A 27,700-nucleotide genomic window follows, 5' to 3' on the forward strand; every position below is an offset into this window, starting at 1 on the left:
GCGATCCTTCTTCTCACTCTCTCTCACTCAAAGAGCAACATTGCTTTCAGCAACAATGAATCTAAACTAGAAGTATCGAGCCAGCTGTGGTTGTAACTAATATTTATTGTATATGGATTACTTATTCTATAAGAAAATACTAAAATTATTTCTTTATCTCCGACATACATAATATGTATTACATACAAACATGATTTTTAGATGTTAGGGACAAATTACCATTTCGTGTAGAAAAATGATTCGAACTATTAAATGAAATATGATGGATTAATCTCTGAATTAACGTGAAGAGAATTTATTATAGCCGTAACCATTACCACCAGGACGTAATCATTTGAATATCTAAATTCAGATACTCGCAGAGCAATTATTCCCCATTTCGGTTAGCACGAATCTAATTCTAATTCCCCCCCTCCCGGGCTGGGGGGTTCGGGCGGGTTATCTCCACGCTGTATGCAGCCACAGCCGTGGCCGTAGAGCCACAAACTGGTGGCCATTAATTGCCAGCATTCGATCATCCACGAATCCTAGTCCGCCGACAAATACCCATTTGAGAGCTATAGAGAGCCGGATGGTTATTTACCGGAGCTCTGTTTATTGATATTTTATGCGCCATTCGATTAATTGCAATTTTAGGCACGTTTCCCACGCCATTTGCCATTTTCCATTTGCATAACACGAACACGAATTGGCCATTTAAGCTTTTAAAGCGGTGTTGACCAAAAACCGAATTCAAATTTTTGCGCACATGTCACGGGCCAAAAAAAGAGATGCAAAGAAATCGAATTATACATTGCATTGCAGGCCATTTAATTGCACGACTCTATGGGCGGGGCACAGTCATAAGGGAGGCCGTGGGGGGGAGTGCGGGCCCAATGGACTTTTGTTGTTAAGCCAAAGTGCAGTTTGTTGTCAAGTTTTGTGTGAATATCTTAAAAGAGAGCAAACACTTTACATTCAAATGGGCTGACAGGAGCGAGGAGTGGCTCTGCAGGGGGGGGAGGCGTGCCCGGTGAAGTGTCAAGTTTATTACGGGCCATTGCAGTGGCAGGCAAGGAATCACACAGGATCAAGTGTCAAAATGGCAGCACAGCTTAAAAATTTTGCAAATTTTTCAAGGTGTCTGTGTGTGTGTGTGTGTGTGTGTGTGTGTGTGTGTGTGTGTGTGTGTGTGTGTGTGTGTGTGTGTGTGTGTGTGTGTGTGGAGGGATTGTGCGTTTCCCTCAGCGGCCGCAACAACAATTGCAGTTGAGATGCCGGCCGGAGTAAGTCGAAAACCAAAGCCAAAGCCAGAGTTCAAACACAATTTCTCAAATATGCACAGCCATAGCCATGTGCAGTCATACACACACACACACACACAAACGCTGAGCGTTGGCGTGTGCGTGTGTGTCCAGGCCTACACCGAGGGAAAATAAATTAGATTTGATTTAACTTTGCTCTTTATTCTGTGGATAAATGCTGTTCTGATAAAGTTTCTAAATATTAAAATAATATTCATTCATATAAAAAACTTTTTAGACTTGTAAAAAGTAGTTAAACTTCATTGCCAGGGGATTGTCGTCGTTCAAAGCCCCAGTTGACGGATGGGAGTCTTCTTTATAGCACTGTGTCTTTGGCCAACTGTGGTGTGATGGCCAGAAGATGCTGCTGTCTTGCTAGAATGATTAGGCAACTGGAGTTAGTTTTCTGGAGCCTTCACTTCTGTAGTCAGCAGCTGTAGTCGGGGGACACTGTTGCCTTGTACGGTCTGAGGTCTCACCTGGGCTTCGAAAAACAAGCCACTAATCTTCGCAATGGAGTTTTGTAGCCATAGATCCCATAAATTCATAAGTCCTTAATAGAGGGGCACTGACTTCTTCTATGATTTGAATGCTTCTTATGGCAGAAATTAAAATCGATTATTTTAGGCTGTGAAAGAGGTTCACTTTAAACGAATGATGAATATTTGAGATCCTTAAATTTATATTTCTCATTTTTTTTTCTTTATTTTTTCTTAATTTATTTTGTAGAAAATATTTGGCGGCATTTTTTATTTTTTTTTTATTTTCTCTATTATCTCTGCCCGTGCACAGTGGGCCAGCGATCCCATTTTTTTGACGTAAATTAAAATAATAAAGCTAGAGACTTCAAATTTTGTACACAAAATATTATCGACGTGTCTTAATTTTAAAAATAAAAGATTCGCTAATATTGATTTTTAACACGTACATTATGCTAGAATATGTTATTAAAATTCTTACAAAATTAAGATTTTTACATATAAACTTCATACTTAGAGGGGGATGAATTTTGGAAATTTTGTTGGAAATTATTAGTACTATTATTTCTGCCAGTGGACGTCTGCTCTTATATATGTGTAGTATGTGTGTATGTGTGTGTGAATGAGCTCCTCATGCGTTGCCCAGCAGCTGCCTTGCACCTCTGGTACTGAATGGTCTCCGGGCACGCCCTTTCAAGCCGTAAAAGAAGATAAATGACTGAAGTGAGCCATATCAGGCACAGTCAGCATCCAGCAGGCAGCAGCCAGCAGGCAGCAGGCAGCGGCTCTAACTGCTTTGCATTTGCCGATGCAGGCCACAGGAGCAGGCTGGGGGCCATCTTGAGGCTGCAGACGTCAGCCGTCGTCAGGAATGTCCTTGTCCACTCACCTCACCACACCCCACCTCTCGCCACCTCTCGCCACCTACCGCCCTGTCCTTTCGGGTTCTTTGGTCAACTTTGCATTTGATTAAAAGCGGATAGCCACCCCTGATGAATGGCACATGTGGCATCTTCTGCTGTTTCCATTATCAAGCGGAGTCCACCATTTTGAATTCCCATTCTCCGCCTGCGCCCCCCCCCCCCCCCACACCTTCACAACTCGAATGGAAAGAGGGCACAAAATTTAATTTAATATTCATACGACTGTAAAACGCTACAAAAGTTGCAAAAAATGAAACGGACAGAGAAATGCTCGTTAAATAACAAAAAAAAAAAAAACAAGCAAGCAAATAACTGCGAATGTACGTACGAAATAAAAAGGAAAAATGAAACGAGTTGTTTGCCGCCAAAGCGAAAGAGGAATACGCTTTCCCAGGTTACAGGGACAAATGCCTATTAAATGTACACAAAAATGACCTCCGTTGTAGTGGAATATTCAGAAGATATTCACAAAATTCATAGGCCTGAAGCAAAGGTAACCGAGTGTCCCACGGCAGTACTCGATCTTCCTTCCTCTGAGCATTGTTTATTCCGTTTCCAGAGAGTAATATGGGTACTCCCATTACCCAGTCAGAATACCTTCCTTAAGATGTGTCCCACAGAAATATGACACTCAGCGGCAGTGGGTGGGACCCCTCCCACAACGTCAGACAAAAGTAAACACGCTCTCGGCTCTCGGCTCTGACAGTGGGCATGAAAATTTATTGCTTTTGCCCCACACACACCCTCAGACGCAGCCGCAGCCAGAGACTCCCCACGTCAGCGGCGGCGGTGGCATTAAATTTTGGTGGCATTGGGATGTCTGCCATGCAGCCACTGACAAAAGCTGCAAATGTTGGCCATGACCGGCTCTGCAGGCAGGAAAAAGAATTACCCAAAAAAAAATGAGAATACAGGAAAATAAATTCCAGCACAAGAAGAAGCTACGAAAGGGCGCTCTGAACCCTGAGAAAACCTATAGCTATAACCTATAAAGAATATATAAATATATGTATATATATTTGCCATGATTTCTCTTATCATTTTGGTTCATTAATCTCTCAGAACTCGGACGTAGCGATAAGAAAGTCCCAGCTTCCCATATAGTCCAGCTTCAGTCTACTCGAATCACTTTGCCTTTACAGTAGCCCCTTCAGAATGCTGCATTTCAGAATATTATTCTCATTATTATTGACAAGTATTGTTTCCCGCTTGAGTGCAGAAACAGTCTGCGAAATGTCATCGATCCGTAGTAGTTCTCCTTCAGTGAGATATCATATAAATGCTGTGCGGTAAATACTAGGCGCGGGTTGCTTGAAAATTCGTTATCCTATTCAAACCATTCACAGAGTGGAGCAGGAGTGCCATAGAGAGTTGTTGAATGATCTGGCCAAGAAACTGGACACTTGCCTGTCCAAAACTGGGCCGGAGACAATGCCTTACGGGAAAAGCTGCGCCAAGCCCACGATCTTAGCGCAGAGCAGCGAAATCATGTCGATCGTGGTGCCCACGTACAGTGATCACCCCTTTATGGTGGCTTGCGACCAGCTGTCTCATGGAGGCGGCTGGACCATCTTCCTGCGGCGTACTGACGGCAGCGAGGACTTCAATCGGGATTGGAATGACTACAAGCACGGTTTTGGCAAGCTGCAAAATGAGTTCTTCCTGGGCCTCGACAAACTGCACGCCATGACCTCAGCTGAGGCCCAGGAACTACTCGTGCTCTTGGAGGACCATGGGGAGAGCGGCGATACCAGATGTACGACAACTTTCGAATCGGATCAGAGAAAGAGGCATTTACCCTGGAATCGCTGGGCCTTACCTCTGGGAATGCTGGCGATGCTCTCGCCTTACATCTGGGCCAAAAGTTCACCACACGGGATCGCGATAATGATCGACATGGGGACAACTGTGCAGTCACTTACTCCAGTGCTTGGTGGTACAATTCGTGTCATGACAGGTAAAAACACTTACATATGTAGCTTCAAAAAGAAGGGCGTTCACCGATCTCTTTGCTTAGCCATCTGGCTGGAAATTATGGCGACAACTCCTATGGAAAGGGCATCGTCTGGGCTACGTTTAAGGGTCACAACTACTCGCTGAAAGGCGCTCAGATGATGATAAGGCCGAGGAGACAGGAAACAACCAGTCCTGACGTTGCGATTTAAGGCGCGCCCATGTGCCGCGTATATCTAAATTATACATCAAATATAGGACCAAAGAGCCATAGTCCAGGTGTGTCTCTGTATAGCAGGTTGCTCTGACTCCTAGGCGTCACGATACGAGACGTACAGACGTCTATGGATGTGGTTTAGAAACCCTTCCTTCTAGAAACAGCTAACATACTACAAACTTCGAATAGGCGAAAAGGGGATATACGTTCCATGTTTTCCCCTCTCTCAGGACATGTGCTAGCAAAAGCTGAGAGAGATCGTTGTCTATCGAGCGTTTTGCCCGATTTGGTTATCGATAAATCATCGGAAAATAATCACAGTTACACCAAATATCGAGGGCATGAAAAGGAGAGCGCCTTGAAATGAAAACCGATTGTTTTGGGAAACACAGAGCCATAGTCCCAAGTGTACCGAAGGGACAGCAAGAACAGGGTGGAGGGATTCGTTTCCCGAACTTGGAAACGGGTTGATCCAGTACTTTGTCATGTCCTCTAAGCATTAAAAGTCTACAACGAATAAGTGTTGGAGTATTGGGACCGAAGGGCACCCAATGGCAGCGCGGAAAAAGTCAAGCAGTAAGCGACTTGTGAGCTGTGATGTCATGACAGTTGTCACTGCTCATGACAGTCCTCAGGCGTGTCTGGTGGTATAAGAGAGGGCCCTAAAGGGCATCAAAATAAATATCTTTGAACCAAAAACAGCTGATCTAAAGCTAGTTGAAAACTACTAATTGACCGGCTTCAGTTTTTTGGCCTTGGTTCCCTCTTGTGTGCTTAGTGTTTGTTGCCAATTTTCGTTTCCTCTGCTGACCAGCAAAACTTCATTTATTCTCGCATTGGATCTGCCCCTAAGCCCGACTGCACACGTATTTGCTGATTGCGAAACAAATATTGACAGGGCCCAAGGGGGGGCGCCGGCCCTGTTCTTCGAGTAACTTATCGGCCAGTCCGCAGAGACATTTCGCTTATTTCTGTTTTTCTTTTGGGTTTTTTTTTTCCGGTCTGGTCTCCATATCGTGTTCCACTAGCACAAAAGCTGAAATTATATTTAAAACTTGTCTCTTGTTGGCTATTTTTTGCGCAGTTTCCCTTACCGGCTTGTGGCTGGCATTTTATTTACTTTTGTGGTCATTGTGCGCCCAAAAGCCCCAAAGTTATAATTCTTTAAGTTTTTATCTGCCTCCCATCCCCCACCCCCATCCCTACCCCAGAGGCAGACACACATTCAGGATCCAGCAACAAAGGGACAAGAGGGAGACCCGTGGCTCTGTCTGGCTCGCTGGCTGCCCAAGTGGGCGTGTATATGGTGGGGGGGGGGCCTCTTCACCCGTCATTTTTGCATATTAATGATTTATGAATGGCCAGCGTTTAGAATTAACAAAAGCAGCCCCAAAGTTGCTGTCTATTTTCATTTAGAATACGCTTAATTTTCATTTGCTTTGCTTATGAAAATGTTAGACACCCCTCGCTGACTTTTGGGGGGGCACTTTCAATTTTAATTAAGCCGGAGACCACCATCCACCCTCCACCCTCCCCCCATTGGATGGGGCTTACTTTTGGGCGGGCTTTCTCCGGGGAAACAGCACACATTTGTTGTGCTAATGAGGCCATTTTTCCTGCACAATTACCTGGCCAGGCCTAAGCCCAGATCATCCGTAGGCCCCCCCAGTCATGTGTGTGTTTTATTTGAACAAATTGCCTACGAGATGCTGTGCAGCGATTGGAACTAGTTCTTTGTCAACCTTGTAGAACCTTCCCCAACCCATAGACTCCTATTTAGACACGTTTGAGCCAACCTTCAAGACATTTGGCCCGTATGTTTAGGCCGCGTCAGCAGAAATGATTAGGTAAGTACCTGCCATAAAGCCCGAAGATACTTGGCCAATGTCCACTATCCCTGGGAGCTGGCAAAGGCGAAAGTTGATGGCCGAAGCTTGGCCAAATTTCCATTTAATTAATGGCCACGTTTGACAGGTGGCCCAATCAGTGGCCTTGCATTGCAATGCAATAAAAGCAACCGAAAGTCTATTAAGCAGGATAAAGCCAAAATGGCAACGTGGCGCTGGATGGCTCGGATTTAATGCCAATAAACCGCGGGAGATGCCCGGATCCAGAGGGAGCTGGAAGCTGCGGGACTTGTAACTGAGCTAACCAGCCAGAACCAGCCCGGGGGGGGGCTCGCCCTCGACACCGAACTGGAACTCGAAACAATGCTTAATGGGGTCGGATGTTGGGGAGGCTGTGGGGCTCCAGTGGGAGGCAAGGCAGGAACAGGGTAATCTACCGACTGAATGTGCAACATGCCAATGCACATGATGTGTTTAATGGTTAAATTGTTGCTAATTCCATTACCCGTTTGCTGGCCTCCATTTTGTCTACCTCTGCGAGTGTCTCACTCTGTCTCTCTGTGTCTCTGTGTGTGTGTGTGTCTGGGGGTCTCCGTCTGTGTTTGCACTGGTGTTTGTTTCTGTGTTTGTGGCCAAAGTGTTGCACCCAGCAGCCGTCCAGCAGCCAGCCGCTGGCAAATGGAACGTGCACAAATTAATGTTACGTTGACGCAATGTTGGCCAGGCTCTCGAGTGGCGTGACCCCTGCCCGGAGCGCGTTCTCCATCGGCCCGCTTCGAATTTGGCACATTGTTTGCCAGGGCGTGCGGATTGGTCAAACGTGCCCGAAACTGGGCGTGAGGACAGGCCAAGGGCAGAGCTAGCATTTTCGGGCGGCAGGAATTAGCTCTGAGCTGGTAGGAGCCTCAACTGAATATCCTCGGCAATCGATTAGGCTGAAGAATACCGATTTATGGGCCCCCATCTACCGGCTTGGGGCACACATCTGCACTTAGCAAACGCTCATCCCCAAAAATGGGTGCGGCAAAGCATAAAATCCGATTCGAGGATTTACAATTTCTGCATCACAGACTCTAGCACCGATCCCCAAATTAAAAGCCTCCCCGCCCCACCCTCGAATGAGTTAACCCCAAAAACCCTAAAACGGGTAAGCACATTAAATTTGTTTAGTATGTGCACTAAAGTATGCGCGACAGGGCATCAAGGGCTGCACAAATGGTTATGGGATCCCAAGTTGGGCGCCACCGGCTCCACCGGCTCCACTGGATCCATTCAGTTAACGCGTCGCAGTGGCGTAGTTGGCACTTTTCTATTTATTTGCCCATTAACGCTCATTTGTGGTTATCAGGTAAATTGGATAAAAGCCAACGTAGCATGAAGCCAGGCCAGCAGCACCCAACCTTGCCTCTCCGCCTGTGACCCGGTCCTGTGCCTCTGCCTCTGCCTGGGGCATGTCCTGCTCTGCTCTGTCTCGCTTTTTGCTCCCTTTCTGCCACTGCCACTGCTTATCTTCGAGTGTTGTTGCAACATGAAATGAAGGCTTTGCCATTGGCTTTGCCCCATGCAAATGCTCCTCCGAGTGTCACTAACTTTTTACGACTGTTTTTTTTTGTTGTTTCTCCTGTTTGATCGCGGCTTACCCCATGCCCCAGCGCCATTCAAATTGAATTCAAATAATTGCGGTTGCAGAAACGAAACTTAATTTTTCCCGTATTTAATCCGCAATTTGTTTAGCCCCATAAATTTAGCGTCCCCCGACCGGCCCTTCCCCCCCGCTGGGGGTCGTCATAAAGTTTCATTTGCACACTGGGAAATGCTATTTCGCTTTCCTCTTCGACAGCAAAGCAGCCGCCCGGTGTCCGAGGGAGATGGGGCCACATTTAAATGCGCCATGTTGCAAGCTCAAATGAAATTCTGTGGCAAAAAACAAAAAGAAGCGCAACAAAAATGCAAATAAAAAATGTACATAATATATACAAGGCCCACAACGGATGCGGGATACCTTTTCCGCGAAAACATATCTACTCCTACGATTTGCAGCCCCAAGAAAATGCATAACACTCTGTGGAAAGGGTATAGCCAGAGAAGGAGAGCCTGCAACACAATACTCATGCACAGGCGGTGGCATTGTGGCTGGGGATCGGTGTCGTCGCTGTCCTTCGCCGACGTCCACTGCATGCGGTCGCTCAATATGAAAGGAATATGCAGTATAAAGGCTCAGTTCTGAGGGCGAGAGCTGAATAGGACAGTGGGTGGTACGGGCAGAGGTCTGTGGTCGGTTTGCGCTAAATTAAATTTCGACGCGGCTGGGCCCCAAATTCCCCCCCCCCCCCTCCACACACACACACACGAGCGCACATGCACTTGCTCGTATACAAATTACTATTTGTCGACGAAATATAGAAAAATATACATATGGCAACATCTGCCCAGTGTTGTGCAACACCGCGACACAAATGCGGGGGTTTCTTTTTTTCTTTATTATTATTTTTGCAATTTTGTATATTTCAGCTGCACATCGCCATTGAGGAATATCCCCAGGCCGGTGTCCGCATCCATGGGCACCTTTTGGGTCTGCTCAACCTGGTACTGCGAGAGGATGTGCAGGATGGCCGTTTTAACGCTCAGTTGGCCAACACGCATGCCTGCAATGGTTACGAAACGCTTGTCAAAGACTAGAGCGGGGAATAGATGGAAGCATCGCCACAAGGAACCCTTTTAAGGCTCAGAAGTTGCATATGGCTTCAATGGAGTGTATGACCATCTTATACCATCCAATACCCACCTATACAAATGCGGGGACCATCCCCAAAGGGCAGGTAACAGCCCCGCTTGGTCAGAACACTCGCCGCCCCGTTCTCGAAGCGATCCGGCTGGAAGAGGCTTGCCTCCGGATAGAAGGCGTCGTCGTGATGAAACTGGTAGGCGGGAATCATAACACTGGCGCCTGGCTCTATGTCCGCCACCTGGCCATGGCCCAAATCGAGTTGGGTGGCCTTCGTGCAGATCCTCATGAAGAAGCCAATGGGCGTGGTCAGGCGCAGAGACTCTGAAAGGAAAAGTCAGAGACTACTCGTCGTTGGGCATGGGGCATACCATTCAAGCACTGATCCAGATAGGGCAGGGCGTTCAGCTGCTCGTAGCTGAGGTGCTCGTCGGCGGCCAGCGCCTCCCCAAGTTCCGAGCGCAATTTCTCCTGCTCTTCGGGGTGCTCGCTCAGCTGATAAGATTCGGTGACGTTTTAGTGGGCGGTTTCGATGGGAAATTGTGAAATTGTAGCTACCGTGTAGAGCATGTGATAGAGCACGGCGGCGGAGGTCTCGTAGCCGTCCAAGAGCACGGTCAGGGCGTGACCCACGGCGTCCGTGAGGGTGTTGCCCCGCTGCTGGAGTTGGATCAGGTGCGACAGGTAGTCGGTGCGGTCCGAGCCAGTGCCGCTGTGGCGCAGCCGGAGAGCATCGCGGGTGAGCTGCAGATAGAACTGGTCGGCCGTCTTGGTGAAGAACCGCATCTGCAGGGCCTTGCGCAGGAACGGGGCCACCAGGGACTTGTTGAACCTGATGATGGACTTGAAGGCGTTGTAGGTCAAGTCCGTGGAGGTCTTCTGGAAGGGACTCGTCTCTCCCACGGCGCCGGTCAGGGAGCCCGCGTCAATGCCCCAAATAAAGTCGGCCATCGTGTTGGCCGTAAAGCGATAGGCGAGCTAAAACCAGCAGAGATCAGTCTTTGGATCTGGAAATCAGGTGCTGATAACTCACGTCTCTGGTCTCGATAATGTCGCCCCTCTCCTGTCGCACCCGCTCGATGTACTCCAACAGCTTCTTACCACTCTGCTCCCAGATCGTAAAGGCCATCTTCAGTTTATTGGCAGTGAGTCCGCCCCCGCTCTCAGTGCGCCTTCGCTTCCAGTCATCGCCGGCGCTGAAGAAGGGCGATACCTGCACGAACCTATCATCGGGATTGTGGCCCACATAGCTGCTGGTGATGGTGTCCCGGAAGTTGCTGAACTTATCCACCAGGACCTCGTGGGCCAGGGCCGGGTCCAGCACCAGCAGCTGCGGCTGCGGGTGAGGAAAGTGCCCACCGCTCGGTGCTTTTCTTTGTACTTGCTGTGCGAGGCAAAGCTCATTACAAACGGGTGCGGAGGACTCGTCTCCACTCACTTGTACACCTCCTGGACGTCGAGTATGAGACTGCGGCGCTTGTCGGCCAGAACCCCTGGATAGGTGCCCAGGATGGTCAGCGGCTCGGCTGTCAGCACGCCCCGCTTCTGCCAGTACTTGTGGTGCCAGGTCAAGTACAAATAGACCGCGGCAAAGGCCACATGAACAGCGCCCAAGAGCAGACCGACCGTCGTCCACATGCTGAACAGATCCCCACGAAGAACGAATGGAAACTGTTTGTTTGTTGCCCAGATAACGCCGACCACAGCGTCATCCAGCGTATCTCTAATGGAAAAAAATCAGAATAATTGGGAATCTGACATACACACAGCCATTACTGGCGTAATTTGTATTAAAAGTGCTATATTTTACAACTTTATAGGCCACATCGTGCCAGATACTGATAGCACTATCGCGGGGTGTCCGACGATAAGTAGGAGTGTGTTCTATATAAGAAATGTAACGTAGGGTAGGGAACTATTACAAAGTCTGTTAACGGATCGATAGCCCATGGTTTATTGGAAATTACCAAACATTTTCTAGGGATTATGATGGGCCCTACCACTAGAGGGGCTTTATCTGCTGCTATTACAATGAAAAAAATATTAGAAAAATATATAGAATATATAGAACGATTGTAAAGTATATTTAAAGACAAAAATCTATCTAACAAAGCGTCGATACTCCAGATTAACATTTCCCTGGAGCACCACGCCGAAGCCAGCATCGCCATTGGGGACGAGTCTCTGCTTGCCGCGCACCACCTGAAAATCGCTGAGAATGTGGATCAGGGCGGACTTGAGAGTCAGCAGAGCCAAGCGCATGCCTACAAAAGATATGGGACATGAGATAGAGGCAATGTGAGGCCCCCTGAGAACATACCCATGCAAATGCGAGGTCCATCACTGAAGGGGAGAAAGACACCCTTGCGAATCAGCTCCAGATGAGCGGCATCATCGAATCGTTCTGGCTTGAACGTCTCCGGATCGGGGAAGTACTTCCTATCGTGGTGGAACTGATAGTTGGGTATCATGATGGTCATGCCCTCCTCCACTTCGAGTGTCTTTGATTCGTTGAGCTGAATTTGGGTGGCATTCGTGCAGACCTTTGTGTACTGCGGAATGAGGCTGCTAAGCCGCAGAGATTCTGCAAGCGATCCAGATAAAAACAGAGGGAGAGGGAGAGTGAGAGGCAGGGAGCACATACCATAGACCACCTGCTCCAGGTAGGGCAGGGCACACAGCTTCTCGAAGCCGAGACTCTTGTCGGTGTCGAGGCTCTGGAGGATTTCCATGCGCAGCTTCTGCTGGGCTGCCGGGTTCTCAGCCAGCTGAAAGGAGGCGGAAGTCAATGGCATAGGACTCGAATCGTTCTGTTGGCCTCACCCACATAGTACAGGGCATGGAGGAGAGCCGTTCCGTGGTGTCGTAGCCATCTAGCATCACCGTCAGCGCATGTCCCACCAGATCATCGTGCGAGGCCTGCTTTTGTTCGCGCAGCTGCAGCAGATGAGAGAGATAATCTGTTCGGGAATGGTCATTGCCGGCACTGAGGCGCATTTCAATGGACTCCTTGGTTAGCCTCGAGAAAAACTCGTCCGTGTCTTTGGGGTAGAAGCGCAGGCGCAGCAGCAATCGGCTGAAAGGAGCCACAATCGAGGCCATGAATACGGATATCATATAGAAGGCATGGCTGGTCCACTTGCTGGCCATCTGCTGCACCTTGTTGGGGTATTCCTGGGGCCGGGTCAGGGTCCCGGCATCGATGCCCCAAATGAAATCGGCCATGACATGGGCCGTGTAGCGAAAGCAGAGCTGAGAAAAAAAGAGACATCGAATGGGATCTTAGATGGGACTGCCTGCTCTACTCACGTCTCTGGTCTCGAGGAGATTGTGGGGCGCCTTAATCCGATCCGTCATGTAGCTGGTTAGCATCCTGCCGCCCTCCTCCCAAATGGCATAGGCCTGCTTTAGGCGATGCCCCGATATCCCCGCCTGGGCGTCTGTGCGGAGGCTGCGCCAGGACTGGCCGGAGGCCCAGAAGGGATTGCGGCGCGCGTACTTGTCCCACCTGGCATGCCGTATATACGAGCTGGTCAGCGAGTCCTTGTAGCAGCGGAAATTCAGCACCAGAATCTCGTGGGCCAGCTCCGGGTCGAGCACCAGGATCTGCGGCTGACGTGTCACAAACACCCCCACGGCCCGATGTTTTCCTTTGTATTTGCTTGAGAGGATTAGAGAGAACTCTCAGATGGACTGAAAACCAATCAAAAAGGGCCAACTCACTCGTAAACCTTCTGCACATCCTCCACCAGATTGCTCTTCCTCGTCAGCAGTCCCGGATAGGAGCCCAACAGGGTGAGCGGACGGGCCGTGACCAAGCCCCTCTTGCGCCAGAACCTGTGATGCCACGTGAGGTACACGTAGAGGGCAGCAGCAGCAGGTGCACCACGATCAGTCCCAGCGTCACTAAGATGTACATGTTGCCGCGATCCGCGTAGGCTCCCCGGACTCTCGGCCGGTACTGATCGACTCGACTCTGCCGCTCAGACCGTCTTCGGACCGGGCTGCTAGTCTCCATGTAATCGTAGAAGCCCGTGAAAAACCGGGGTATGCGGAAGGGGGGATAAATATCTATTATATATTGAAATATATTTCAAAAGCTATTGAGATGTTTTTACACCGATATTTATAGATGACTTATCAGCACAGCCAGCTTTTGTGGGAGCCAACGACCCGACCGACCGTGCTATGCGAAGGAAAACGGATTGATGAACCCCCTGGTCAATTTTCCAGCAAAACAATCATTAATATGCACATTTTCGAACCAAGAAAATAGCATTGCAAGTAGATTAAAAGGCCCTTTCGCTGTGGCACGTTGTGGTGGCATGGCTGAGAAAGGAGGAGAAGCGAAACTTGACACAGAAGCACGCAATATTCCGTGCCACTTGCCACTTTCTTTCTTCAGTTGATCGTCTCCCGATAAGCAGATCGTCTTCTCTCTAGTGCGGACTCCCATTTTTCCTTATTCATATTCGAAAGACTTCTTCTTAATCCTTCTCTTTCGATAAAGCGACAGCACTATTTCGTTATTTATTATATTATATAGAATATTATATAGAACAGCGCTTTTTAGTTCCAAATTGAGTAGTTTTTGAAATCATGCAAATAGGTCGATCCTTTGTCATCAAAGTGCCACAATTTCATCCGATTATGAGCCTTTTTGCAATATCATTGCAAGTAGATTTAAAGGCCCTTTCGCTGTGGCACGTTGTGGTGGCATGGCTGAGAAAGGAGGAGAAGCGAAACTTGACACAGAAGCACGCAATATTCCGTGCCACTTGCCACTTTCTTTCTTCAGTTGATCGTCTCCCGATAAGCAGATCGTCTTCTCTCTAGTGCGGACTCCCAATTTTTTCTTATTCATATTCGAAAGACTTCTTCTTAATCCTTCTCTTTCGATAAAGCGACAGCACTATTTCGTTATTTATTATATTTAGAACAGCGCTTTTTAGTTCCAAATTGAGTAGTTTTTGAAATCATGCAAATAGGTCGATCCTTTGTCATCAAAGTGCCACAATGTCATCCGATTATGAGCCTTTTTGACAATGTTTCAGTTGAGTTTTCTATAAGAAACTAAACTTCACAGCGTAATTGATAATTTGTATCGGAACCGCCCCTAGTGTTGTTAACAAGAGCCCTTCCGCTCAGTATACATGAAGACGCCTACCATCCTAATTTCGAAGTGTCCCTCTATAAAGGACAAACTGTATTGGATCGGTCTGATAGTCTTCTGCTTTCGTGAAGCCAAGTTTGAGATATGGATACGTTTATGATAAGGTTAGTCGCAAAAGAACACCTAAGACTCTGTGGACTCCAATAATTCCAATATATTTTATGTAGTAGTTCGAGTAAAACATTTTCAAAGAATACTCTTAAAGGACGTCTTAAATTATGAATCAATATGAAAATGAGCTAAATTATAAGTGTATGGTATTCCTGAGTGGCATTTTGACCTCTGACATAGTAAACTGCTGTTTTAAACATTCATTCAAGTGGGTTTGGGCATTAGGAACACCCAAGAAGAGGTATACACATCCTGCTCATCGATTCTAGTCGATACCATTGAGCAAGGGCACGACATAAAACTGCACAAAGATTTCCTCCTGACCCTCTCCCTGCATCACGAGATGCAGCTCCAGTAGGCCGAGGGTATTCGTTTTGATGGACACCTTTGTGGCCGCCTGCATGGCCTTGTTCGTGAGCCGTATCTGCTGGCTCTTGTATCGGGCCACCAAAGTCTGGGGGCAGTTGAACATCATCATCATGGGACTGGTTTTGGCCACCTCAACGCTGAACACCGCCTGCATGATGCCGATGGTGGTAATTTTGAAGTGCGGCCGATCGGGCGAAGTGATGAACTCGAATTCCTCCGCCGACTTCTCCAGTTCGTGGAAGATCTTGGACAAGTTTGGACCGCGCACGAAAATCGTGTTCAGCTCCGAGTCTTTCAGGGTTAAATCGTACTCGATGGGCTCCTCGGAGTCCATGGTCTTGATGGCGCACTCTGTGCTCACATCTTCGTCGTCGTACGGGTACAGAATTATCTTGAGGGGGTCGCCCTGGTCCTTGTACAGCATCCGGACGCTACAATCGGCCGTCCCAAATAGGTTCAGACACTCCGAGAGGGCGTTCATCTTCAGGCCAAAGCTCTGAAAGTCCTGCACATGAAACTCCGTGAAAGCAGATGGGGGCATAAAGAGAGTGGCTTGGATCGACCTGCCCTGCTCCACTGTGATGCGCAGTCCCTCGTCGGAGACTTGAATCATGGCATACTGTGGGCGAATACAGAAAGTAAGGCAAAAACTATCTCGAGAAAACCAGGGCGGGCTTACATCATTGAAGCATATTGATTTGATGGCGGCGTTGAAGGTCTTCACGTGATCCAAGCGACTTACAAATTTGTAGTCCTCCAAATGGTCCTCCATTCTAGTCTAGGTAGATGGAGTTGCGCAGGGCCCTAAACTCTTCATCCGCGACTGCCTGTTCCGCAGGATGCTGCAGCAATTGATGCAGCTTAAGGGCCAAAACGTGCGGGCAAGTGTACGAAACCCTGCTGGCGTCGCTCCAGCCGACCAGCGTGGTGGTTATGCCCCTTGGCAGGTCGTGGTACAGCACTCCGCTGGGCAGCTGCAGGACATGGCTTTGGAAGAAGTCGCACTTGCAGTAGTTAATCTCGGGTATCACTCGGTAATAAAGCGTTCCTTTGTGGAGCTCCGCAACGCACTGTTTGCGATTGTTTTTGGAATAGTAGTAGATGAAGCTATATCTGTCCAGCAGGTGCAAGGATCGCTCCACCAGCTCTGCTCCCAGCAATTGCGATAGGTGATAGAACAACTGCTTTCGCTCCTCTGCAAGTGATATGTTTTATAATGGAAAGTACTTTCAAATTGCTTGTGCAGGAAATTCACCTTTCGAGAGCCCGCAACTGTTGGATTTGTCTTGGTAGTTTTTGAAGATGAGATCCACTACTTCAGGGAGTAAACTGTCTGTTAAAGTTGCTAATTCCACCGCCATTCAAACGTTAAAGCTTTCATTTTCATTTAAAAATCTAAATAAATCAGAAGAAACGAAGCCCGCAAGCAAAGCGCCAAAACCATGACCATAAACATCTGACTGCCGGTGAAACGGTATGGCAGCGCTAAGAAAAAATACTAGATTGCCTTTGAGCCGGTCACTCTAACAAATTTGAACTTTTGGCGCCATTCCAGAAAAATGTTGCTAACAAACAAAAATCTACAGAAACTTTCCCCCAATCTTATTAGATCCCCCCTTGGTAAAAATTAAGCACACGATTTTGGTTCAGATTGGAAAAATATCTTCGAGATCTGTTAAATAGCTTACATGTATTGAAGTAGTGTATAATCTATGGTGGATAACTTTGTGTATGGCGTTGTTCCTTTCGGTGCTCCATGCGTAACATAAAAACTAAACTAAACCATGTTCTCCTTCCCGTTGACCCCGCTGCCGCGACGCTTGCCGATCTGGATCTTCAGCATTTTGTTCTCGTCCGCGCACTTTGTGGTGATGGCATTGCGGACCTCCTTCTCGCTGGCGTTGCATTTGTGGGTGACGGCGAAGATTATGTCCTGGATCTTGGCGGGGTCCAGCATCTGTTTGAGCGGCTTCGGCTGATCCCTGAAGGCGGGCGAGGGCTTCCCCGTCATCGAGTGGGTGGCCAAGGTTTCGCGGTCGAAGATTGTCACGAGCAGCTTCCGGGTGGCCAGGGAGCAGGCCGCCCAGTTGATGTTCTCGAACACGCTGGCCGGGACACAGGTGTTGTTCGGCCCCAGGGAGATCATCACTTTGTCAGTGGACTGGCCGTTGCTGGGATCGCTGGTTCTGGGCTTCAGCTTCACGGGCAGCTTGGGTTTTGTCTTCGGAGACGGGGTCTCCTGCACCTGGATCTCCTGCAGCTTGCGCCGCTTGATGAACTGCAAGGGCGCGGTCTCCTGCTGTCTGGACAGTTCTCGCTTGATGTCTCTGTTCAGTATTTGGGGCGAGGGCTGTTTCTGATTCTGGCTGTCCTTCCCAATGCACATTTCGAGGCGATCCGAGTCGGAGGAGGAGCTCAGGCTGTTGAGACTCTCTGCTGCGAGGCGAATCTCAATGGCGTCGGCGTCGTCCGATGCCGAAATGATCTTGTAGTCCAGCACCTCGGTCCGCTGCTGCTGGGAGCTCTGGACGGGGGCACAGATCACCGAGCTGGGCGGCGTCAGGATCTGATGGCTTGGATAGACGGGCGGCGTTGGGGACGCAGCATCCGCAACTCCCAACGACTGTTGCATGCGCGCCGAGGTGGCATGGATCTGGGACAGCAGATCCGTGTGCTCCTTCAGCTTGTTCTCCAGGTAGCGCACCTTTTCGCGCAGCACACGGTTCTCGGCATCCATATTGGAGTCGATGTTGACGCTGCGCAGCACCTCGAAGTCGTCGCTGGTGGTCTGGGACCAGGAATTCAGCATCAGTGGCTCCGCCCGTCCGTGAAACTTCTTCCCGTCGTGCACACTGACAAAGTGCGACCCTTTGGCGCTCACGACGCGTTTGTATTCCTGCAAGGAGTCATCAGGGTCAGCACTGTTCCTGCTCTGGTTTGTGTATCCAAAAGAGGCACTTACGTTGGAATCCATGGCGTTTGTTGGTTCCAGTTGAGCCGTGTGCTGGTTTTCTGGTGTTCTCCTCGCCGGATCAGCGTCAAATGAGCGCAAAAGACGGGAAAATTGGCGGCAGAATGTCAGAGAATGCTACGCGAAAAGCAGACTGCAGGCTCTAGGCTCTCGGGGTAGGTTTTTAATAAGCAATGGATTCCAACTACAGTAAGCTACCTGGTGCGCCGCATACACACAGGCACAGGCACAGGCACAGGCACTGGCGCACGCACACGCACACGCACACGCACACGCACACGACGGCAAAACTGCATTTTTACCATGTACGTGTGCAGGGGCTACGCTTGGCAGTGCTGGAATCTCTCCCTTGTTCTGGTCTCTGGCTTCCCTTCACTTTCTATTCAATATTCTATTCTATTTCCCAACTAGCCGGCCCAGCTGTCGCCTGTCGCTCCGTCCCTCTCGCTCGTGTTGTCCTTCATATGTTTCGCGCGGGAACAAGCCGCTGACCAGCGAGCGGCGGCAGAGTTGTATTTCGCAATATCAGGGATGGAGCGAAACTATTCCGCTCTGCAGACGTTATTTAAATGGAAACTAAAGTGGAAAATATTATTTAAATAGGATATTATTTCCAAAGAGTTTTACCAAGAATCCAAAAAATACAATAAAATTTGTTTTGTAATAAACCGGTTTTGAGGCTCATTGAAATTCGTTGGAATCCGAACCGAATGCAATGGGACCACTACCAATAAACAATTTCCTTTAAGAATAGAGGCATACACACACACACACACGCGGGACTTATATGATCCTCTCTGATAGGAAACACACCCTTAAATTCTATACCGACTTTTCTGGTATTGGCACTAATATTAATATAAGTAAAAAATCATCAATTATACGGTCAGGTAGGTGGATATTCAAGATGGTATTCCACTCCCAAAGGCCTTGAACAAATTTCCACTATACAAAATATTTAAGTAAACCCAACTTAAACGGTTATAAATTATTATATGCTGTCTTTAAAAATCGTTGAAAAATTCTTAGCTATATTTCTACCCATGATCTTCAGCCCTAAAAACGGACAGGTAGAGCTGCCATCTGTTGAAAAGGAATGCCGTTAATCCAAGATCATAAAATAAAAAAAAATTCAGAGCTTAAGAATTTTCGCAAATAAATCTAGAAATCGCAGTGCAGCTGCACATTTGCAAACCCTAAGGAATATTTCTACCTGTTGAAGAAATTTGAGGGAATGGCGGCCGGCGGGACCTACTCGAGCGATCAGGGATCTAACCCTATAAATAGCGAGGAAAATGAGATTGGCATGTCAGTAGAGCCGCATCCACTGGCCGCAGTGCACTTTCAACCGCAGACATCGTTTCGACTGCCAACTGTACAGTATTCGCATCCGTATCACCAGTATCTGAGCCAGTTTGCACCCACGTTTGTGCCCTACTACCAACGACTGCTCACGCGTCCGATCGTGAAGCTGGAGGAGATGGACATTGAGAACTACATCAACTGCGAGGTGGCGGCGCAGCGCACCACACTCATGCGAAAGGCAGCTCTCAGGCCTTTGGGCCAGCACCAGCCAATGGTGGAGCCCAGAAAGGGACATACGCAAGCCCCTCAGAAGACGCTCTCGAAACAGACCAAGGTGATCCCACAGGCTAGCCGTCGCATTGTTAACGCCAAACTGATGGCCATGACCACGGCAAGCGGCAGTATACGGAACATGCAGACCGCCATGGAGCCGCTGCCACCCGTCGAGGACTCGTTCAGGCAGCAGGTGGCCAAGGTCCAGAAGAGCCAGCACCACTACGAGCAGCTGTTCGGCAGGCTCACAACCATGCTGCAGACGCTGAATCAGCGCTATGACAAGGAATGCGAAGACGTGCCGGCTCCACCCTCGAAGCGACCACGCCGCTTGTCCACCAGCTCGGCCGAGTCCCACCTGCAGGACGCCACGTCTGACCACGAGCGGGAGAGCCTGGTTCAATACCCGCAGCGTGTTAAGGGCAACGACGGCAGCTATGTGTACGTCCTGGGGCCGAACGGCACGCAGATCAGTGCCCATCAGTACGGGGAAGTCTTCTGGACAAGCGCTCCGGTGGCCACCCGCTCCCTGTTGGGTGTTGTCTTCAGCAGCGACGAACTGGCCACGCACACGCTGACCGGCAAGCCCTCGCCGGCCTTTTACGGGCGCGAGAGACCGCCCAAACTGCAGCTGGATCAGCAAAAGGTGGACGACATTGTGGAGTGCGTCGTGAACCGCACGGGAGGCAAGGAGCGCATCATTCGAGCCACCATCACCACGAAGTGTGCCGACACGGCCAAGAAGTACAAGCGCCGGGCCAATAAGGCGCTTAAAATCAAAGAGGAACCCTTATAGATTGCCCTGGGGCACCATTAACAATAAGTAACGAGTGGCTAGATATGATCCAGTCATAATTATAGGAACATACAATAAAATAACCCTTGATCTGCGTATACAAACGTCTACGACTCATTTCCTTCGCGGAATCAAACGAAATACTCTTCGAGGGGACGACTTACACACAAATAAGTTAACAAATTGAAATTTATTAACATAATTGCAGCCATTTGCACTCGAATTTTAATATTATTGTAAAGCTATTGAACTCCTATTGCTTCTTCGCTGAGGGATCCCAGGCCTCCACCTTGGGGGGAGTGGTCGTGTAGGGCATATAGGCCTCTGCAAGAGACGCATTTCAAACAAAAGTTGAAAGGGTCGGGCATGCACTTACCCTTGGTGCCGGAAAGGTTCTCGCTGTGATCCGCAATCCACTTGTATTTGGGTCTGCAGCCATCGCGAATTGGTGGAAGATCGGTCTGCAAGGCAGTGTCAAGAGTTAAAAGCCATACGAAACACCAAGGAGAAGCATTGCCATACCTTGTAGTGCATCCATCCGTACCACTCGGCGGGAATCTGGGAGCCATCGTAGTCCATGTTCACATGGGGGGTGAACTCGACCCAGCGATTACGTCCGTAAAAGTAGTACGGGTTCTCGAAGTACTTGTTGCCGTACTTGTCGATGCCCACCAGGGTGCCGATCTTCAGATCATCGTTTCTGCAAAATAATACGATACGTGTTTGGAATTGCTGCTGCAAGAACTTATATAAGAACAGGGCTCACCTGTACAGCTTCAGGTAGGCCTGCTTCAGGCCGCCACACTCCTGGACGATCTGGAAAAGCTTGGTCAACCGATTGAGGCCCAGGAACTTTGCCATGCTGTGCGAAAAGCTAGTGTTTTACCTAATTTATTAATTTTGTCTCTACGAAAACTCACTTGAAACAACAACAAAGTAAATTTGCAGTGTGGCCAGAGGCGGCGCTTGTGACGCTGTACAGCACTAAGAAATACTAGGAAAAATACTAACAATTTTGTGTGCATGTGGCAGCCCTGTCTTCACATCTGTTCGCCGCTTGTCTTCTTCGTGATTCATTTTCCCTGTCCTGTAAAGAAAAGTAAAGAACGTAAAAAATGGCAAAGAACACCTCGAGCAGTGCGTTCCGTAAAATCGATGTGGATCAGTACAATGAGGACAACTTCAGGGAGGACGACGGCGTGGACAGCGCCGCAGTCGGGCCGGACGAGACCGAAATCACAACGCTATTGACGCAGGGAAAGGTGGTCGAGGCGTTGCTCAGTGCTCTCCAGAACGCTCCGTTGCGCTGTAAAAACCAGATTGTGAAGGTAAGCAAGCACCTGTACAATCGGCTCGAGCGAGACGTAATCATTGTACTACCTTCGCTTCCAGGACCACGCCCTGAACATTACGCTGCGGGTGCTATTATCAATCAAGTCCACACAAATCGACCAGGCCATTGATACGGTTGACCAGAACGATCTGATTGATGTGCTGATGAAGTACATATACCGCGGCTTCGAAATACCCTCGGAGGGCTCCAGCGGGCATCTGTTGCAGTGGCACGAGAAGGCGTTCGCCAGGGGGGGCGTGGGCTGCATAGTCCGTGTGCTCTCCGACACGAACCGCGCCTAAGGGCGACCAGCAGCCGCAATAGCAGGAAAACCAAAGGCTGGCTCTGGCTTCATTCCCCTATTTATACGACCCAAAAACACATACACGAACACACAGCGCGGAGCATTTAATCAACGCAACGTTTAGTCATAACTGGAACGCGGGCCGCAACTGCCGCACCAGCGTATCGCACCGTCGACACCCACTATAGGATGCCGTCAAGGAAATGCCACACCTGAGCTGAGCCCCCCCTATCATTTTGCCGCAATACAAATGACGTTTTCCAAATTAGATTTTAACTGGTATTCAAGTATTAAAGATTTTATTATAAAAGATGAAAGAAGCCACTCGGCGGAGTATGGATTTGTAATGGAAAAGCCGCCACTGCTGGCACACACCTCATCTGATCCCATGTAAACACACCGCACGCACCGTTGGAATAGTTTGAATCAACCTTTTCTTCTTTTATTAGACTATTCAAAATGTAATAAGTGCTTTGAGTAACCTAAACAAACCAGTCACGGCTTCTACATTGACGGCCACTGCTCTGAAGCGGGGACAGAGTGGAGTCGCCACATCGGCATCCGCGTCTTCAGTGACGACTCAAAATGCTCGAATAAGAAATGAAAGGCCTACATCAATGGTGGGTCTGCATGCAATTTGATGATTTTTAAGTGCCTGGCGGTAAACATTCAACAAAGGAGGAAGGACGTCTCTTCAAACGCTGTCTTCAATAAATAGTTCGTATGCTGCATATATGTATGTATTGTTTGTGGGTTATTAAGTCGAAGCAGGCTCCAGATTTTCGCCCGCCCCGGAGTGTCCACTCCGGTGGTCTACCACATGTGGGTCTCGCGTATCTCGCTGATGATGTGATTTGCCCTGGTCAGAGCCTGCAACAAGAAGAATCAAGTGTCAAGCGAATCAATAGCATATCGTTTCACGTCTGGCGCTCACCTTCAACATGTCCGCTGCCTCTTTTCGGCGAACTGCAATGTGATCGGACTCGTCGAGCAGCGTTTCAGCCCTGTCCGACTTGTACAGATGTGTGACCAGCTCGCTCTGCAAGTTGTCCTTGACGTGGTTAACCAGGAAATGCATAATGGCCTTCGGTACAGAGTCCTGAATGGATTTGCGCACAATGTAGAAATACGATTTGATCAGGCGCTCTGCAAACACAATCGGTTAGTAATTTAGCTTCCAATTTATCAGCGAATTGATGCCATCGATCAAACATACCAATGACATCGCAATCCTTCTGCTCCTTGTCGGTCAGACGACGGGGATTGTGGTTGGCCGGCACATCGGGCAGCAGGTTAACCGGCTTCACTGGGCTCACCAGATTGTTGTGCACTGGCGTGTTGCTGGCCGAGTTTTCAATGCTGTCCGGACGCGTCGGGCCCGGCGGTAAGATGTTGGACAGCCAAGAGCTGGCCATCGAATGGACCGAGTTCTCGCCAACGTGGTTCTAGAGTACAACACAAAAAACATGCATCTTGTCTGGATTAAAAATAAAACAAAGATGGGACAGCACCTGCTCAGGGCCGTCATGCTGCTGCTGTTGATTATTTTGGTGGTGCTGCTGTTGCTGCTGCTGCTGCTGTTGCTGCTGTTGCTGCGAGCCTGTGCTGTGCGACGAGACCTGTGGAGAGGGGTGATTGCGCGGAGTATTCCCGCGACGCTGTCCCATGTTCATCTGCGAGTAGGGATCGTTGTCTGTCTTGAGCAGACTGGGCACCAGGGCGGCATCCTTGTGGAAATCTGGGTGCTTGGTGTTGATGTACGCCAGCTCGATGGCCACAATGTTCTCCACCATCACATTGGTGGCTGGCAGGCGGCGACGCAGCAGCTGCGTGACCACATCCACAATCTTCTCGTGCAGCTTGGGGAAGCTGCGCAACGGGGAACACAGATCACAGATCAATCATGGATCACAGACTCTACTCTATGGCTCTCTTACCGCATCATCTCCTGCTGCACTTCGTTGCCGCAGTGCTGCACAATGCGCTGCATCTCCTCGTGTATCAGCTCGACGCAGCGCAGCGAAGGCTCCTCCAGGCGGCGGATCTGCCGCTTCACCAGCAGCTCGAACGAGACTTCCGGCACGAACAGAGCTGGTCGGGGCCCTGTTGCATTGCGTATGGCCGTGAGTATGTCCATTTTGCTCAAACCCGCCAGCGGGTGTATGGAGTCCAGGGTACGGCCGAAGGTTTCGTGGAAAATGTAGCAGATCCGAGCACCACCGCACAGCTCGGTGGTCTCAATGTTGCGCGCCGTGCCCTCGATGGTGGCGTTGTAGGCGCTGGCAAACTTCGTGATTATCTGCAGCAGGGTCTGGCTCTTGTCAGACACATCCTCGCCGTAGGAGTTAAGCAGCGATTGGAATTGCGTAGACATGATGTTGACGCGTGTCTGTGGAGCATTGGAGAGAGCCATAGTCCATTAGTGCATATAAAAGGGAAAGCGAAGAGTACCTACCTTCAGATCGGGCAGGCAGTCTCGGATGTGGTGCATCAGCAATCGGTTCAGTGTCTTGGCCAGATACGGAGTGCCATTGCGGGTGGCCAGAGTCGGGTACTTCCTTTGCAGGAAGGCTGCCTCGTCCTTCATCTGCTCGTCGATGTGTTTCTGGTCATTGATGTCTTTCTGCGAGCGATTCATCACGCCAATGATGCCCAGCTTGACGGGAATCACACGGCCACAGAGTATGTCAATGGCATCGGTGCCGGCGTCCATCAGATCCAGCTTGGTGACCACGGCCAGGGTGCGTCGGCCGTCGGGGTCCACGTTTTTGCCCAGCTTCAGGGCCTCGCTGGTGGCCATGTCCGTGTTGGCCGCCGTCACAGCCAAAATAATGGAGTTGGGGTTCTCAATGTACTTGAGGACCAAGTCTTTGATCTGCGCCTCGATATCCTCCGGCTGATCGCCCACTGGCACCTTGGTGATGCCCGGCAGGTCCACCAGCGTCAGGTTGACCACCCGCGTGGAGAAGATCTTCAGGTTGATGGGCTCTGGGCAGATGCCCTTGTTGCTGCCCGCCGCCCGTTCCGTCTCGTTCTCGATCTCGCGCCGTATCTCATCGAAGTCCGTGAAGCACTTTTTCGTGTGAAGAAAGCGGCCCCACTCCTCGGCATTGGAGGTGCCTGCAAGGGAAAAGCTTTACAGGAGGTCTCCTACAATTAGTGGCTGTAATTCTCACCATTCTCTGCCGAACGATTCTCGCGATCATCCAGGGGGCAGTAGATCAACTGCAGCACTAGGGGCCGCCGGGTGACGATGCCCGTTCCGCGAGGCAGGAACGAGCGTCCCACCACGCTCTCGATAACCGAACTCTTGCCGGAGCTCTGCAATCAGTAAAGTAGTTAGTTAGTTAGTTAGTAGGATTGGATCGTTTAATGATAGGGCCGGGCCGATAGCGCGTGCATCAGGGAAGTGTTCTCGACAGATTAGCAGTGTTATCTTGGCAGCCACAGCTCAATGACCAGCTCTGGCTCTGAGAGCTCTCAAACATCGTCATCGGCGAATGAATCAAAGTGCAATTAAAGCCGCGATCAAAACATATAGAGGCCATACACACACATACTATGCACATATGTATGTGTACGCGTATGTGCCGGAATGTGTCACGGCGACAGCTGCTTTTGTGGAATGCTGCAGAATATTGATTTTTCATCGCAGACCCGAAACATTGCCAAAAAAGTGCACTTATATAAATGGGTGACATATTTTTAAGCTGAAGAAAAAATAGCGGGGGGTAGGTCGGGGGAAAAACATCGTTTGCCGGCAAACATTTATCCCGTTATATAATCCTGGGGAGGGCCGCCTGAAAATCGCGCGGCAGGAAGGGGCAGGGCAGCCAAGGAAAAACCGTCCATGTGGGACCGCCCCGGGTATGGCGATAATTTTGGGACCTGAGACTGCCGCTGACGCTGCCGAGGCGACGCTGCTGCCGCTCTGCTGCGGCCACTGCCACTGCTTACCTGACTCCCGAGTACAACAATTTGCGGCAATTGTATTGAGTCAGAGCCGACTGTATTGAAGACATCTTGCAACTTGTTGATAACTGGAATAAGAGCTTCCATCCTGTTTGCTGAGTGCTGGCTGTGCCTTTGATCGCTTTCGACTCGATTGCCTCTTTATTTCACGCACATTAAAATGGTTCTCTTGTTAGTTTTTTTTTGATTGACGCTGTTTCTTCTTTTTTCCTTGCAAATTCTGTGCCAGGGCTGCCTAGCACACGTGGGTTGCCAGATCAGTGAAATGAGGTGGCGCAGGGCGGCATATTGGAAGTTATCGATTGTTCTTTGGAAATACTGCCATCACCAGCGAGCGGTGGATATCTATCGAAGGACTGCCATCACAATTGCAAAACGTAAACAAAGCAAGAGGCACAGATTTGAGGACGACAAAATCCACGGAGGAGGAGTGTGCAAGGCTTTAGACCGTTCCCTAGCCGCGGTTCATGTGCCCTCGCTGGGACCCAAGGTCTATTTCCACTCAACGGCCAGTAGTGGATGGTAAACATAAACAACATGTCACCTGCCTTTATTAACCAAGAGAATTTTTATAGTTTGCTTGCAACGGATGATTCTACGAAATGGCTCAAGCCCCATATTCCGCACAGCGGTCTAAAGGTGGAGGTTAAAGGCCACTAACGGCTAGTTCTGTGCTGAAGATTCTGACACTGCCACAGCCAAGAAATCCCCCCAAACGCAGCAGCCGCAGCAGGAAGCTGCCGGCCATATCAAGCCTCAGCCGTTGAGCAGCTCCTCGGCTTTTCTGAAGACCGACGATATGTCTGAGAAAATATGATGCGCTAATTCGGTGCGTTGGAAGACAAGGAGTTGAATCTAGAAGAGAATAAATTCAATTAAACTGCCCGATCTGACAGTCACACTCCAGCAACAATTTAACACATCCACGACCTAAAAAAGTCCTGCCACTATAAAAACCTAAGTAGAAAACATGCAGCTAATAACAGAATACCTGAAAGAAACACCATACAATTTAGACAGTCTTTAAACGTAATAGTTTAGCCGTACTACAGCCGTACTATACCAATGTACATATATTTAACTGACTCTACAGTCGATGGCTTTGGCAGCTAGTAACATTAAGATCTCAAGCCTTAGAAGCAATTCCTGCCATCAAATACATAAATTTCATTGTTTAGTGCTTTACAAATTGGGAATTCATGTTCCCAACTATTTTAGAAAATATTTTGTAATCATAAATCATGAGAATTTATTCCTTAAACGGACTGTCGTGAACCGCAGCACCTTATTATTTATAAAATCCCTAAATCAATGACAGTGGTGCAGCCTTAAGTAAATCCTTACTATTGTTTACTATTTGTCCACTGTAGAAATCATTATTGTACCGCATATAAATTTAAAATGGATAATAGGGATAATATTCCATAGGACAGGGAAATGTATGGCATTTTGTATATATTCCAGGGCTCTAACTGCACCTGTCCGAAATATATATGGAGGAGTGTGTGTATCCAAGATTGAAAACTGATTGAAAGCCAGATTGCAGACCCGCTCGATTTGTGTACAGCCATAGCCACTACTTAAATCAGCAAAAACTTCAGTTTGGAGACATCCAGGACATTCCATCGCTTTAGTGGAACCTGTAATTATTAAAATACAATATAGT

At 49.0% G+C, this 27,700-nt stretch overlaps 11 protein-coding genes across 12 annotated transcripts; 4 read left to right on the forward strand and 7 right to left on the reverse strand.

The window, feature by feature from the left end:
- The first annotated feature begins 3,812 nt into the window (after positions 1-3,812).
- On the forward strand, positions 3,813-5,040 carry LOC108161412 (ryncolin-4-like). Of its 2 annotated transcripts, XM_017295664.2 has the most exons (3): positions 3,813-3,974; positions 4,032-4,642; positions 4,703-5,040. In XM_017295664.2, the coding sequence occupies exons 1-3, from the start codon at positions 3,841-3,843 to the stop codon at positions 4,783-4,785; spliced, it is 828 nt and encodes a 275-aa protein (XP_017151153.2). In that variant the 5' UTR covers positions 3,813-3,840; the 3' UTR covers positions 4,786-5,040. The 2 variants fall into 2 exon arrangements, with proteins under 2 accessions (XP_017151153.2, XP_033250020.1); XM_033394129.1 differs by lacking the exon at positions 3,813-3,974 and having other exon boundaries at positions 4,338-4,642; positions 4,703-4,911.
- A 4,097-nt stretch (positions 5,041-9,137) lies between these two features.
- On the reverse strand, positions 9,138-11,106 carry LOC108162290 (probable cytochrome P450 309a1). Its single transcript, XM_017296950.2, is given in 7 exon segments — positions 9,138-9,347; positions 9,488-9,751; positions 9,799-9,922; positions 9,986-10,405; positions 10,461-10,768; positions 10,771-10,811; positions 10,866-11,106. Coding segments are annotated over 7 exon segments (1,518 nt in total). The 5' UTR covers positions 11,066-11,106; the 3' UTR covers positions 9,138-9,186.
- A 377-nt stretch (positions 11,107-11,483) lies between these two features.
- On the reverse strand, positions 11,484-13,506 carry LOC108162289 (probable cytochrome P450 309a2). Its single transcript, XM_017296949.2, is given in 8 exon segments — positions 11,484-11,691; positions 11,748-12,011; positions 12,072-12,195; positions 12,255-12,286; positions 12,289-12,679; positions 12,737-13,088; positions 13,151-13,292; positions 13,295-13,506. Coding segments are annotated over 8 exon segments (1,620 nt in total). The 5' UTR covers positions 13,446-13,506; the 3' UTR covers positions 11,484-11,527.
- Positions 13,507-14,730: 1,224 nt separating this feature from the next.
- On the reverse strand, positions 14,731-15,865 carry LOC108162284 (cell cycle checkpoint protein RAD1). Its single transcript, XM_017296943.2, has 2 exons — positions 15,760-15,865; positions 14,731-15,699 (listed from the first exon to the last, which is right to left on the reverse strand). Exons 1-2 carry the CDS (start codon positions 15,850-15,852, stop codon positions 14,977-14,979), a joined length of 816 nt encoding a protein of 271 aa, XP_017152432.1. The 5' UTR covers positions 15,853-15,865; the 3' UTR covers positions 14,731-14,976.
- On the reverse strand, positions 15,834-16,538 carry LOC108162285. The gene is made up of 2 exons (XM_017296944.2): positions 16,336-16,538; positions 15,834-16,275 (listed from the first exon to the last, which is right to left on the reverse strand). Exons 1-2 carry the CDS (start codon positions 16,439-16,441, stop codon positions 15,854-15,856), a joined length of 528 nt encoding a protein of 175 aa, XP_017152433.2. The 5' UTR covers positions 16,442-16,538; the 3' UTR covers positions 15,834-15,853.
- A 188-nt stretch (positions 16,539-16,726) lies between these two features.
- LOC108162283 (protein insensitive) lies at positions 16,727-18,489 on the reverse strand. Its single transcript, XM_017296942.2, has 2 exons — positions 18,043-18,489; positions 16,727-17,976 (listed from the first exon to the last, which is right to left on the reverse strand). The coding sequence occupies exons 1-2, from the start codon at positions 18,052-18,054 to the stop codon at positions 16,858-16,860; spliced, it is 1,131 nt and encodes a 376-aa protein (XP_017152431.2). The 5' UTR covers positions 18,055-18,489; the 3' UTR covers positions 16,727-16,857.
- A 650-nt stretch (positions 18,490-19,139) lies between these two features.
- On the forward strand, positions 19,140-20,529 carry LOC108162282 (early boundary activity protein 2). Its single transcript, XM_017296941.2, has one exon. The coding sequence runs from the start codon at positions 19,286-19,288 to the stop codon at positions 20,423-20,425; it is 1,140 nt and encodes a 379-aa protein (XP_017152430.2). The 5' UTR covers positions 19,140-19,285; the 3' UTR covers positions 20,426-20,529.
- A 67-nt stretch (positions 20,530-20,596) lies between these two features.
- On the reverse strand, positions 20,597-21,437 carry LOC108162287 (probable NADH dehydrogenase [ubiquinone] 1 alpha subcomplex subunit 12). Its single transcript, XM_017296947.2, has 5 exons — positions 21,346-21,437; positions 21,192-21,287; positions 20,948-21,125; positions 20,802-20,886; positions 20,597-20,749 (listed from the first exon to the last, which is right to left on the reverse strand). The coding sequence occupies exons 2-5, from the start codon at positions 21,284-21,286 to the stop codon at positions 20,679-20,681; spliced, it is 429 nt and encodes a 142-aa protein (XP_017152436.1). The 5' UTR covers position 21,287; positions 21,346-21,437; the 3' UTR covers positions 20,597-20,678.
- Positions 21,438-21,449: 12 nt separating this feature from the next.
- On the forward strand, positions 21,450-22,379 carry LOC108162286 (actin-related protein 2/3 complex subunit 5-B). The gene is made up of 2 exons (XM_017296946.2): positions 21,450-21,753; positions 21,818-22,379. The coding sequence occupies exons 1-2, from the start codon at positions 21,541-21,543 to the stop codon at positions 22,058-22,060; spliced, it is 456 nt and encodes a 151-aa protein (XP_017152435.1). The 5' UTR covers positions 21,450-21,540; the 3' UTR covers positions 22,061-22,379.
- A 100-nt stretch (positions 22,380-22,479) lies between these two features.
- Positions 22,480-26,245, reverse strand: LOC108162281 (dynamin-1-like protein). The gene is made up of 8 exons (XM_017296940.2): positions 26,020-26,245; positions 25,239-25,383; positions 24,518-25,182; positions 24,000-24,451; positions 23,574-23,931; positions 23,279-23,507; positions 22,997-23,208; positions 22,480-22,932 (listed from the first exon to the last, which is right to left on the reverse strand). The coding sequence occupies exons 1-8, from the start codon at positions 26,119-26,121 to the stop codon at positions 22,876-22,878; spliced, it is 2,220 nt and encodes a 739-aa protein (XP_017152429.2). The 5' UTR covers positions 26,122-26,245; the 3' UTR covers positions 22,480-22,875.
- Positions 26,246-26,284: 39 nt separating this feature from the next.
- LOC108162288 lies at positions 26,285-27,390 on the forward strand. The gene is made up of 2 exons (XM_017296948.2): positions 26,285-26,556; positions 26,610-27,390. The coding sequence occupies exons 1-2, from the start codon at positions 26,300-26,302 to the stop codon at positions 26,692-26,694; spliced, it is 342 nt and encodes a 113-aa protein (XP_017152437.2). The 5' UTR covers positions 26,285-26,299; the 3' UTR covers positions 26,695-27,390.
- The last annotated feature ends 310 nt before the right edge of the window (positions 27,391-27,700 follow it).

This window comes from Drosophila miranda, chromosome 4 (genome assembly GCF_003369915.1).
Source record: "Drosophila miranda strain MSH22 chromosome 4, D.miranda_PacBio2.1, whole genome shotgun sequence".
NCBI classification, from domain to species: domain Eukaryota; kingdom Metazoa; phylum Arthropoda; class Insecta; order Diptera; family Drosophilidae; genus Drosophila; species Drosophila miranda.

Coding starts and splice junctions, on each gene's coding strand:
- LOC108161412 (XM_017295664.2), top strand. CDS start 3,841: ATGCTGCATTTCAGAATATTATTCTCATTATTATTGACAAGTATTGTT. Junction 3,975..4,031: donor TATCATATAAATGCTGTGCG/GTAAATACTAGG, acceptor AACCATTCACAG/AGTGGAGCAGGAGTGCCATA. Junction 4,643..4,702: donor TACAATTCGTGTCATGACAG/GTAAAAACACTT, acceptor CTCTTTGCTTAG/CCATCTGGCTGGAAATTATG.
- LOC108162284 (XM_017296943.2), bottom strand. CDS start 15,852: ATGGAGGACCATTTGGAGGACTACAAATTTGTAAGTCGCTTGGATCAC. Junction 15,700..15,759: donor AATCAATATGCTTCAATGAT/GTAAGCCCGCCC, acceptor ATTCGCCCACAG/TATGCCATGATTCAAGTCTC.
- LOC108162285 (XM_017296944.2), bottom strand. CDS start 16,441: ATGGCGGTGGAATTAGCAACTTTAACAGACAGTTTACTCCCTGAAGTA. Junction 16,276..16,335: donor CAGTTGCGGGCTCTCGAAAG/GTGAATTTCCTG, acceptor TATCACTTGCAG/AGGAGCGAAAGCAGTTGTTC.
- LOC108162282 (XM_017296941.2), top strand. CDS start 19,286: ATGGCGGCCGGCGGGACCTACTCGAGCGATCAGGGATCTAACCCTATA.
- LOC108162287 (XM_017296947.2), bottom strand. CDS start 21,286: ATGGCAAAGTTCCTGGGCCTCAATCGGTTGACCAAGCTTTTCCAGATC. Junction 21,126..21,191: donor GCCTACCTGAAGCTGTACAG/GTGAGCCCTGTT, acceptor ATTATTTTGCAG/AAACGATGATCTGAAGATCG. Junction 20,887..20,947: donor ACGGATGGATGCACTACAAG/GTATGGCAATGC, acceptor ACTGCCTTGCAG/ACCGATCTTCCACCAATTCG.
- LOC108162286 (XM_017296946.2), top strand. CDS start 21,541: ATGGCAAAGAACACCTCGAGCAGTGCGTTCCGTAAAATCGATGTGGAT. Junction 21,754..21,817: donor GTAAAAACCAGATTGTGAAG/GTAAGCAAGCAC, acceptor CTTCGCTTCCAG/GACCACGCCCTGAACATTAC.
- LOC108162281 (XM_017296940.2), bottom strand. CDS start 26,121: ATGGAAGCTCTTATTCCAGTTATCAACAAGTTGCAAGATGTCTTCAAT. Junction 25,183..25,238: donor GAATCGTTCGGCAGAGAATG/GTGAGAATTACA, acceptor TTTCCCTTGCAG/GCACCTCCAATGCCGAGGAG. Junction 24,452..24,517: donor ACTGCCTGCCCGATCTGAAG/GTAGGTACTCTT, acceptor AATGCTCCACAG/ACACGCGTCAACATCATGTC.
- LOC108162288 (XM_017296948.2), top strand. CDS start 26,300: ATGAGGTGGCGCAGGGCGGCATATTGGAAGTTATCGATTGTTCTTTGG. Junction 26,557..26,609: donor TCAACGGCCAGTAGTGGATG/GTAAACATAAAC, acceptor GAATTTTTATAG/TTTGCTTGCAACGGATGATT.